Consider the following 12,235-nt stretch of genomic DNA (forward strand, 5'->3'; position numbering starts at 1 on the left):
CTCTCCCCTCCCTATCTCCACACCCATTACCATGTGACTCGGCAGTTCTGTCCACTAGAGGGAAGACAGGATACTTACACCTGCATGACAAGTGGGAAGGAAATAGCTCTTTCTACTCCTTTACTTCTGGCTTGGACATGCAACTTGCTTGGCCAATGGGATGCTAGCAGATCTAGCTATGGTGCAGATCTGCTAGCAGAGGATGATGCAGAGGCTTGAAATATGCTTGCATAGTTGGGCTTGCCTTGTTACCTTTTATCATCAATGACAAGACTTGTGGCGCAGACCTGAAGCCCACCTATGACTAGCTTATGTCAACCAACTCCCACCCAAGCCCACTCCCACTCATGGACATGTGAGCACAAATACTGTTGTTTTAAGTCACTGCTTTTTAAGGTGTCCTTTTACACCTTGTTATTGTGACAATCACTAACTGATAGGCCCAGTGATTATACAGAACATAATATACTATATTATGAACCTACTATATTTGTATGATCATTAGTTTAGAGGATCGTCTTTAGGTTAGATAATGTAATCCCTAGCCATTAATTTTATCATTTGTCCAACAGTAATCAGTGAGTACCAACTATTGCCAGGGAGTGTTCTAGGCACTGAGCTAGCCAGGCTATGTAACAGTAGCTGCCCTCGTAAACAATGGCAAAATCTCAGTGGCCTATTAAATAAAAGTTTATTTCCCTCTACATAAAGGCCAATGAAGATGTTCTTAGAAGAAGAGCTCTCCTGAGTGGATCTCTTCCAAGTATGACTCAGGAACCAAGACCCCTTCCGTATTGTGATGCCATCATGTTCAACATGTACCTCTGATGTAACCTCAAAAGGGGAAGTGAGATGTGGGAAGGCATATTGGATACTTAACCCACTTAGCCCAGAAATGACACATACTCCACTGGGAGAATTAGTCATATGTCCCCACACAGATGTAAAGGGGCTGGAAATTGTAATCTCTGGCCGAGTAGCCACTTCCCAGCAACAACTCTACACTAAGGGAGGGGAGAATAATTCTTTGGTCATTAGTTAAGCATTTCAATCACAATTGGAGAACAGAACAAAGACTCCCAACCTCACTGAATTTTTGTTTATTGACTATTTCGCACTGGATACAAAAGTAATAAAGGTGAATAAGACATGATTCTTGCCTTCAAGAAACTCAGAGACTTGAAGAGGAAGAGGGATCCACACAAATAATTATAGCAGATAATAAATGTTATAGTAAATGTAAATACAAGATCCAATGTTTGCACGGAGGAAGGGATGATTAACTCTTGGAAGAGTGTTAAGGAAGACTATATTTAATTGAGGGGGCAATGCTTGATCTGAGCCTCAAGACATAAACAGAATCTTGCCAGACAGATGAAGGAGTAGGGGAGGATGCTAAGTGGAGAAAACAAAGGTTTGCATCATATGATGGCTCAGAGCTTTTTTCCTTATAAAGCTATGGAGTGGTGTTGAGGGCAAGAGGGAAGGGGCAAGCACGTGTGTTTACAGTGGTAAAACAACCTCTTGCTTCACATATAAATTTGGAATAACATAAGTTTTCTAATTAGAGCAGCCTTCATTTCCATGGGCACTGCTTTGGAATAATGTTCTCTACAAGAGAACAAGTACAATTCATGACCTAAGCAAGATGGCTAGCACCAGAATACATAGAGCACGTGGAGCTGACAACTCAGGGATGGTGATATCTAAAGAGGCAGAATTCAGGTAAAAAAACACTGAATGACAAATTGTCTCTCCTCTCAAAGTCCTTGTCAGATAAAATAGAAACCAAATAAATAATGATAAAAATAATGAATCAGGTTGATCCAATAACTACGCATCAAACCCTTTATGTTGCAGAGAATATAGTTTTCAAATCACCCACAGAAGAGTAACAAGAATTAAATACCCACTAGGCCCCCAAATAAAATTCTAATAAGTAATGAACAACAGACTTACTAAAAAGTGGTAAAGTCACATTCTTTGACCACCAAGCGATGAAACTGAAAATTACTAACAAAAGTAGCAAGCAGAAAGTTTGGAAATTTAAAAACTTTCCTAATCAATATGTGCAAAAGAAAATCAAAACTGCAATTATTCAAAATACAATATTTAAAAATCTCTGGGGTTCAGTTAAAGCTTTAGTAAAGGAAAATTATAGTTATAAATGCTTTAATTCTAAATAAGAAAGAAAGAAAATACAGTTTTACGTCTATGACATAATGGTATACATGAAAACCAATTGAAAATTATTGGAAGTAAACAGAAACTTCATTCAGATTTATCTGCTCCAGCACCTCAGTACTTAGCCAACATGCCTTGCTGCTTCCTGGTCTTTAATTTAGTTTATAAAAGGAGATGAAGGGCTATGTCCCCTCCACTTGCTTCTACACAATCCCATAAGATTGTTATAGAGGAGAGACTGCCTGATTTTCCAGGCCAACCTTGAATAGGATCCAGTAAAAGAATGAATTAAAAAATAAATAAAAGTGAAGAGAATAGTATCCACAAACATTTGTCATTGTTCTCTTCTAAGTTAATCTCTCTTAATGATAATCAAATGTGAAATGTCACTCCTTATTAAAAGCTATAGAAAAACTAAACACCAGCCATTAGCATTATTAGGCTGTTCTCTTAAAAGTGTTCTCTTTAAAGTAGAAAACAGTGATGTGGTTTGAATAAAGAAAGGAAAGGTGAATTTGTCAAAACTTAAAATATATTAGCTTATATTTAAATATCAAGAGTTCTTTAACTCACCATCTGGATACAAATTTAACCTTGTTAGCCCTTCTCAGCTAAATATGCAAAGAAATCCATGTGAATTTGTATAATAGACCAACCAGCTGTAAGATTCTATGAGAGAAGGAATTGTATCCCCCCCCCCCCCCCGTTCATAGCTATAGCCTCAGCATCTGGCATAGAGTACGCCTGATAAATGTATGCTGAATGAATGAATAGATGAATAGTCAATATTTTCTTTTTTTAAAAATTTATTTATTTAATTAATTTATTTTTGGCTGCATTGGGTCTTCGTTGCTGGGCTCAGGCTTTCTCTAGTTGTGGTGAGCGGGGGCTACTCCTGGTTGCGGTGCGCGGGCCTCTCATTGCAGTGGCTCCTCTTGTTGTGGAGCACGGGCTCTAGGCACGTGGGCTTCAGTATTTGTGGCACACGGGCTCAGTAGTTGTGGCGCACAGGCTTAGCTGCTCTGCGGCATGTGGGATCTTCTCAGAGCAGGGCTTGAACCCGTTTCCCCTGCATTGGCAGGCGGATTCTTAACTACTGCGCCACCAGGGGAGCCCAGTATTTTCTTATTAATGAAGGATGCCCAAAGACAGATTTCAATACACTTATAGAGATTTATATTTTATTTCCTGCTTCTTCATTGTTATGAGAACTTTAAAAATAAGAAATTTTAAAATAACAAAATTGATTTGTAGGAGCTAAAAAGTATTGTCAACATATTCTCACATTTCTAATATCTGAAAATGTTTTCCTTATTAATATTTCTTGAGAAAGGCTTACTATGTTAGGCAGGTGGTCTCATTTGCTAATAAGCTTTCGAAACTCTAGTTCTACTATGTTCAAATTCCCCATTTCCCTTCAACTTAGTGACCACCATTAACAGCCCACTCTGTTTTTCACCACCCATATGTTTTTGCCTCAAGCTTTAACTGATTATATTCTTTTAGTTCCTTACCCTGGTGTAGATTCCTTTTTAACTACAGATCTTAAAAGCGACACTAGCTGCTTTTTGTTCCTTGGAGTTTTTGAGTTTTTTTTTTTTTTTTTTCCTTTCAGGATAATTATATTCTGTTGTGCCTTTTATTATCGTGTCTTTTAGGATCTCCTAACCTTGTACACTCTTGGGCTTTATTTAATAGTGAGCTCTCTCCTCCACTCTCCACACTAAACCACGCTCATTAGGTTTCTTAATCCTCCATAATTTGCTTTCATGAAATCTTATACCTTTGAGTTGCTGTGTTCTATGAGCCCATTTCCTTAGTACTGCTATTCCAAGCAGCCCAGAATCAACAAGCACTAAACATAAGCTTATTCACTTTCTCAGCCAACATGACTCTACAGAAAAAAAAAAAAAAAAAATCTTTGTTTTGAATGCTTATGGACCATGAAACTATACCATTTAACTTGGTATTTCATGTTCTCACCCAAACATTGCCTGAGAAGGTTAGGACCACAGAATTAGACTCTGGGCAGTCCTTAACATACAGTTTTTAACTTATAGGCTTCATGTTCTTCTTGGTCAGAAAACTATTCTATTTTAATAGAACAGAAATAACAATATCCTGATGTTATATAGTGACTAGTAAATTCCAACTATATCTTTTCCTTATACCCAGAATTCAGGATACGAGAAAAACATCTTTTTTCAGTTATTCTGCGAGAGCTCTGTTTTTCCAAATGGGTTGTTTTTAAAAGACATGTACACTTCCTTGAAATTTTACTACACAGCGAACTCTGGTCTTTTCAGCAATTCATTCTTTGCTTTGTCTTCCATTCTACTCTTCACTAGCACCTTTGCTGACAGGTATGTACAGAAGGGCCAAGAGAGCATATATTTTGGGTTTTGTTTTAACTTTCGAAGGAAAACCAACAACAACACACAAAACAAAACCCAACCAACCTCAGCAGTGAGTTGAAAGAGTTAATGAAGTTTCCAAAGGTGCCCAGCTTATTCAAGCAAAGTTTACACTTCAACCGTATGCATGTTAACTTGTGATCCTTCCCATCCAGATGATAGAAAGCAAAGCCAGTAAGTTCTTTATTTAATTGGTTTGCATCCACACACTGACCTCCAGGGCTCTGTTTACATAGCCTATCATGCAATATGCTCCACAGTTCTCTCCCTCTTTCAAAAGCATGTTTCTCCTGAGATTTGATATATGGCTTTCATGTTTAATCACTACATTAAACTCAATGCTCTGCTTCCTCCAGCATCAACTAACTTCCCTTCTTGGGAGGTGGGGAGAAGAGCACAGCTTCTTGCTACTTCTGAACATAAAAGGAAGTCTGTTTTACTCTATTAGTAAAATCACCAACTACACAGGATCATAGGCAAGCAACATTAGTACATCAGCTAGGAAACAGTATTAAAATGGAACCCTTAAAACTCCTTTAGAAAGAAGGTAGGCTGATTGCTCTCAATTGACAAAGCTGAAACCTTTGGGTGATTAAGTTATAAACCAACAGAAACGGAACTTAATCAGGCTACGACTCAGTACATAGAGGACACAGCTAGAAGGCAGCTAAAATTTTCATCAAATTAATCTTGAGGATAGGACGATTCTGGGGTTCTCAGATTGGCATTAATTCAGCACCTTCTAATTAAAGTTTTTCTTAACCTTCATCACATGAATAGACCATTCAACATCTCTAACTGAATGTGGACATGGTAATGTCAAGATCCTTTCCATAAGAATTTGTATGTGACTCAAATTTCTGAGAGAAATAAAAACCTCAAAAAAAATGATCTGTTTCAATAAATCAACACAATCTATAATTTTCAGGTTTTAAAAATCACATGAAATGTATGTATTTCACTTTAAGATAATTAAAGCAGAAAAAGAAAACTGAAACAAATGGCAAATTATTGATAATGGTAAAATCTAGATAATGAATGTGTGGGTGCTCATTTACTACACACTGTACTTTTATGTATAGTTGAAATTTTTCATTATAAATTGTTTTGAAACTTTAAAAAAATGCAAAGAAGTTGTTTGTGAATTTGCTTTTGTAGAAAAAAATCAATACAATTTTGATAAGAAAAAAATTAAATCACTATCTAGGTGGATCATTTTGGTATATATTCAATAGCTGACATTTTTTACCATGTGCTGACAATGAAAACTTTCCTTCCTTCCTCCTGAATCTCACTCCACAGCCTGAAACTCATTTACACAAACTGCGAATTGCAAATATGCAGTAAGCTCTGCATAAGTTGGGTTCTTTACTTGAAAAAAAAATATATATATATACACATATATATTTACTTTGAAATTCTTTCCTTTATGGCTAGTCATTGACCATAGTATTTATTTTTTTAAGGCTTTTTTCTTTCTTTCTTAGTAAGATCAGCATCTTCCTTCATTTAAAAATTTTACTTTGTCAGGAACAATGTTACAGTTGTATACAACATTAAACAGAGCTAGTTTACTTTCTGTATTTGATGAACAATAGAGAACCTGAACCTATTAAAGTCATACATTTAATTGTTCCAATATGCTACCTCATTTCTAACCAAAATTTGCATGATATAGAATGCCAAAGAATACATTTCTAACTTCCTTTGTCATGATTCCCTCATTTGATATTAAGCTAAAAGAATTTATAAGAAAAAAGAATTACCTGATTCTTGATTTGAAACCATCTGAATTATTTCCACAACATATTTAGATTCAAAATTAAAAGAATAAATAAACTTTTAGTCAGTATTCCCCATAAGATTTTTCAGAGCACAAAACTTTGTAGTTTTCAAAGACATGTAGATGTTGTCCATGAAAGACGTTTTAAAAAATTAGGACTTGGAAAAAATAAGAATCATGAACAAAACCTTTGGTCACAAGAGTGAAAGATGTGTGCCTATACAGATGTTATAACTATTTTCATGATAAATACTAACTCTCACTACAGGAATTTAGCAGCACACTTTAATTTGTTTTTGAAAATTTAACATAAATTTTCTAACTTTGACAACAGCTGCCTAATATTTCAGTTTTATACACTATTTCCAGGTTTTACCTCTGAAATGAACCTAGTAGACGTTTTCATTTTTAAAAGCTATATTCCAGATCCTGTAGGCTAAAACCAGTTTTTGACTTGATGCTTAAGGAATTTGATCATAACAAAGTGGATTTTTAAATAAATATTTGATGACTGACTGGCAATGGTAAAAAGATATGCAATTTTATATAAAAATTCATTCTCAATTTTTTCATTTATCTCTTATTATATTTAAATATTTTAACTATTAAAAAATGACAAAGACTTTTTACACCATTTTGAGTCGCCTCCTATGAGTCAATAAAAAAGTCAAATAGTGGATACAATGCCATTATGCCTTTAGTCTCCATATCGTCAACATTGTAAACCAAATGTTTATCTTATGCTACCACTGTAACATGTGATTCAGAAGCCCAAGAGCACACAGAATGGAAAGATTTCTGGAATCACAGTTCTCAAATTAGGTAAAATTGTTAACTCAAATGTACAGACTTCATATTTAAAGGGTCTCACCTAGTTGGAGAAATTCAAAAGAAAGATACAGGTTTTGAAGAAGAAAAGCATGTTGGCTCCTTAACACCACTATCAAAAAGAATACATAGTCTTTGGTCCCTTTGTGAAATAATAAACGAAAACTTTTAAGTTGAAACATAGTGGAACTCAAACCAGAGTAAGAATGTTACTTTTAAATTCAATAAGTTGTATATTTTCTGCAAACTATTTTCTCCTGAAATTGAAAATTAATGTTTATTTATCTATAACAGTTCACTAAAGGGCGTAATTCCTTCGTACTGAACATGAGGTAGTTTTTGTGCTTTAATTGCAAACACCGTCAGAAACTATGAAGCACGTACATCTCAGCGAGTGACACAAAGACACAGTCAAATGTAAGGATTATATAGCTATATTCATGCTTAATGAGAAGAAAACATCTAATGAGGCTGATACGCCACTGTTTGTGAGACTGTCTTGATAGATACAAAATAATGGCTTAAGGTGACCTTCATTTTCCATCACCCACCTCCCCAACAAAACAAATTTTTAAAAATTAGCAAGTCATAGACAAATATCTATTTCTATTGGCTAAAACCGTCTGCAGTTTGCTGGATTAAATGTATCTGTTACCCATATGTGATGACAAGTCACTTGCAGAGAATTTTTAAATTACCCAGGATGCTTTGTCCAGTGAGAGAATAATATTCTATTTTTAGCAATGAGTAGGTACAACCCCCTCCTTTGCTTTTAAAATGAAGCTCTGCAGATACAGAGCATTTAATACTTATTTCAGAGCTATCGAGAATCCCAACGTGAACACCACCTCAAGTTATGATTCCAAGCAGCCACAAGCAGCCAACAGCCCTGCTTTGAGGTGGGGTTCATGTTTTGAAAAGAGACTGCCTAGTCTGTTTAAAATCAAAATGGTTCTTGATCTGATGCATTACTCCTCAGAGAATAATGTAAATAAAATATACTCAAAATAACATTATTAATGTAAACATACCTGAACCAGAGTCAAATTTCGTTTCTGACCTGCAAAGAGAAAGAAATTTTTTATGATATAAAAATTGCTTGTTAGACAATAACTGATTTTATGAGGGGGAAAAAAGATGCAATAGTTTTAAATTTCAGTACATGCATCAACAAGTAAGACAGCTTTTTAAGATGTAAATACGTATTTATTTTAACCATTTTAAATGCATGCATAACCCTAGGTCCTCTAAACATGTACATGTCCACAGAGATAGCACAGTATGGAAAAGATATTAACTTTTTAGCTTGTTTTTGAAAGAGAATAAATTATGTTAAAAAAAGCACCCAATCTTTACAGATTAACTTGTTTCAGTAATATAATAAAGCAATAAAAACTCAAATTTAAAATTATCTTCTTTACTTATTATTCAAGATTTTCAATTATTCAACAGCAAGTAATTTTTCACTAAGTTCTTCACAGAGTAAATGAACCTAGTAACCCCATACATTTAATAAGAAGGAGAAAAAAATGTGAGCCCTTGTGGGAACATTATGTTTCAGATATAGGTTAATACTGGTTGTAAATTCAGAAGCCTTTGAAGCTCTCAGTCCGGCTGTGGGAAAACTGCTGTTGGGTAATTACTCTCAAGATGCTGCTGATGTGCTGTCAAGCAGAATTAACCCTATGACTAGGCCTATCTACACAAGCTACTATAAGACAGCATTGTCTATACCTAGCTCTCAAACCAATTAGTGGGCATGCTCCAGTCGGATTTATATCACACATTAACAATCAATAGTATATATGTTCACAGCTGCCACAGCAAGAGACAAGAACCAACCAGCAGGAGTCCTGTTAAAGGATGTTACATTGACAGAGAAGATTTTTTTTTTTTCCTGGGGAAATGTAGTTAACTAAGTGGGAAAGGAGATTTCTTTGAAATTATGCCAGGGTACCAAAGCACCTTTGGAAGCGGTGGCTTTCTTTACCTAAATTAGCTTCAAGAGAAGTCATCAAAGGAGGAAGAGGCAAAGGATAAGCAAGAGACAGCTTCCTTTGACATAAAAATTCATTTTCTCAAGTATTCCCAAATAAAGTTTCAGCTGATGCTCAAACCAAGTCCATAATCATAAAAACAGAAAACTAACTATTACAACCACGGTTATCAACAACCACCACTGTAATCCAGGTTCATATTTGTCTCAGATCCTGGTCCCACCATAGTCCTCATCTCAGTCCTTAGGTGTCCCTGACTCCTATTTCAGGTATAAACCCATTTTCACTTTTTGTCCTCTCCTGTTCTGGAAAGCCTGGCCTCATGCCCTCTTCTTTGTTTCCAGCAACCCTGAGCATAACTCTGAACGACACTTACCACGCGTTTTCCTGCTGGTTTCCTAGCCTATCTTCCCCACTGGACTCTGCCTTACTAACGTCTGTAGCCAGGGCGCCTACACAGTGCCTGGTGCTTGTACTCAACACATGTCTATAAAGGGAAACCCCTGCCTCCCTCTCAGCTGTATAAGAGGTGCTCTTCCTTCTGCCTGAGGTTCCCTGCATTTACATCCTAAAGTGCACTCTCTCATCTCCCCTGAAACCAGGTTGGATTAGTTACCCCTTCCTCCGGTTGTATCTTCAATATCTGCGTCTCCCCAAGTTCCTCCTCCCTTCTGCACAGAAGTGCTCCAGAATTAATTAAAACCCTCCTTCAAATCTGTATCCTACTCTTTTCATCCCTCTTTCTTCCTGGCTTTACAAGCAAGTTTATTGAAAGGAAAGACTATATTCTATATTGCACGTCTTCCTTTCCTGACCTCCCAACATATTCACTCTTTGAACTACTAAGATCTGTGCTAAGTTTTCTCAGTGGCTTCCTAATGCTCAAGCCAACAGCCCTGTTACAGTCCCTAATTTACTAACCCTTTCTCCAACTAAAATCCTACCTGAATGTCACACTGTGACCTCAAATGCCACAAGTACTGAACTGCATTCATTTTCCTTTCCCTCACATATAATTCTCCTGCTATAGACTCCCTATTGTCAGAAATTATGATGTTATTCTAGTTTTCTTTTGCACCCTCGATATCTAAGCTGTCCCCCAGACCTGCTGACTCTACCACCTTCCCCTCCTCTCTATCCTCAGTCTTACCATCTTAGGCCTATCTTTGGCCCAATAATCTCATAACCCGTATCCCCCACTCCCTTCCGACCCACCCTCTAAACAGCTGCCAGACGTTTCCAAAACACTAATCCGATCACATTGTCACCACCCCAACAACCAGAGCAGAGTTTTTCCAAACTTGGGTCACAAGTTGACCCATCAGAGGATTATAAAATTAATTTAGTGGATTGCAACTAGTATTTTTTTCAAAAAATGAAACAGAACAGAAAAGAAGACAGATGCATCCCATATTGAGAGTACATGCAGTTTAGAGGTGGATTAGAGGCAGGATTAGAGGGGGGGGCGGAGAGCCAGATCACGGTAGGCCCCTCATATGCCATGCAGAGGACTGTGAACTTGGTGTCCCTAGGTCAGTGGCTTTTAAACGTTTTTGTCTGTGACCCATAGTAAGACATACCTTTTTACATGGTGACTTATTACCAGGCTTGGCCCTAATATTTGCAGGGCCTTGGCAAGAGGACAAATAGGGATACAATACAGCTAATTATTTAAAAGTTACAAGCCAAGGCAATAAACTGTTAGAAAAGTATACTAACCTACCTTGACAGATATACCTGATAACAAAAACAATGAAAACTGTGTGTGAAACTATTGATACCAAGTAACTGAGAATAGTGCAAATTTTAAATTAATTTCGTCTTCCACTGAAAGACTTATTCAGCCTGGGGAAATTCAGGGGCAATGGCAACTAGGCCAAGTGTGAGAAGAGGAGAAGCCTCCCTCAGCCTTCTCTTCCAGTGGCTATGGAGTCCGTAAGAGAAACACCTCCTTTCTTTTCTTCTTTATTGGGGGAGGGGCTCTTTCATTTCTGTCAGAGGCTCTGTACTCCTACCCATCCCCCATTGCCTGTCCCCACCAGCCAGGCCCCTGAGCTCCAAGTCCATCTAGACTATAACAGTCAGGCCCAAGGGCCAACCTCTGGCTTCTAGGTGCTCCCAGCTCCCCACTCTCACAGGAAGGTTTGAATTAAGAATTCTCTGACCAGGAATGTGGAAGAATAGGAAAAGCATTTTGCCCTTCCCTCTTTGTTTCCGCTTCTTTCTGCCCTCTAAACTGTAGCCTTCACTCTCACCAAATCAAGCTATTGCCATGTTATTTTGTAACCAAGCAGGACCCTATGGGGCCTTCCCAGGACAGGCCTTCCCCCATAGCCTCTGCTTTAGCTCCACTCTGAAGTACCTAGATAATAGTATACGAGGCAAATTTCCACCAAATGGAAGAACTACTTGATGACCATGAGCACACAGCCCCAGGCCTCCTGGAGCCTAAGGACTGATAATGTTAACCCCGGTGACACCACGCTGCTGCCTCACCATCAGCTAATCAGAGAACTGTGTACAAGCTGATCACATACTCCTCCTCTCCTGGCCTTTAAAACCTAGAGGGGTGGGATAGGGAGGGTGGGAGGGAGATGTAAGAGGGAAGGGATATGGGGATATATGCATATGTATAGCGGATTCACTTTGTTATACAGCAGAAACTAACACAACGTTGTAAAGCAATAATATTCCAATAAAGATGTTAAAAAAAAAAAGAATGCTTTGCCAAAACCCTTTGGGGAGCTGGAGGCTTTTCAGGGCGTGAGCCACCTTGTCTCTTTGCATGGCCTTGCAATAAACCTTTCTCTGCTCCAAACTCCGACGTTTCAGTTTGTTTGGCCTCACTGTGTGTCCGGCACATGAACTTGTGTTAACAATTTCACAGCCTTCATCCAGTATCCTCAGCTTAGACACACTTCCCCCAGCTCATCACTGACAAACTTTGACTCCACAGACTGGCCTCAATCCTGGCAGCAACTTGCCTGGCCCCCTCACCTCCTAGAGCTCCTTGCTCGCCTTCAGTTACT

General features: G+C 37.7%; 1 protein-coding gene across 1 annotated transcript in view; it reads right to left on the minus strand.

Annotated features, from left to right (window-relative positions):
• MSRB3 (methionine sulfoxide reductase B3) overlaps positions 1–12,235 on the minus strand; it is a 164,615-nt gene that overhangs the window by 73,010 nt on the left and 79,370 nt on the right. The window contains exon 4 of the mRNA XM_030866383.2: positions 8,241–8,269. Coding sequence (XP_030722243.2) covers positions 8,241–8,269 — 29 coding nt within the window. The remainder of the gene's footprint in view (positions 1–8,240; positions 8,270–12,235) is intronic.

Source organism: Globicephala melas, chromosome 10 (assembly GCF_963455315.2).
Source record: "Globicephala melas chromosome 10, mGloMel1.2, whole genome shotgun sequence".
Classification (NCBI taxonomy): Eukaryota; Metazoa; Chordata; class Mammalia; order Artiodactyla; family Delphinidae; genus Globicephala; species Globicephala melas.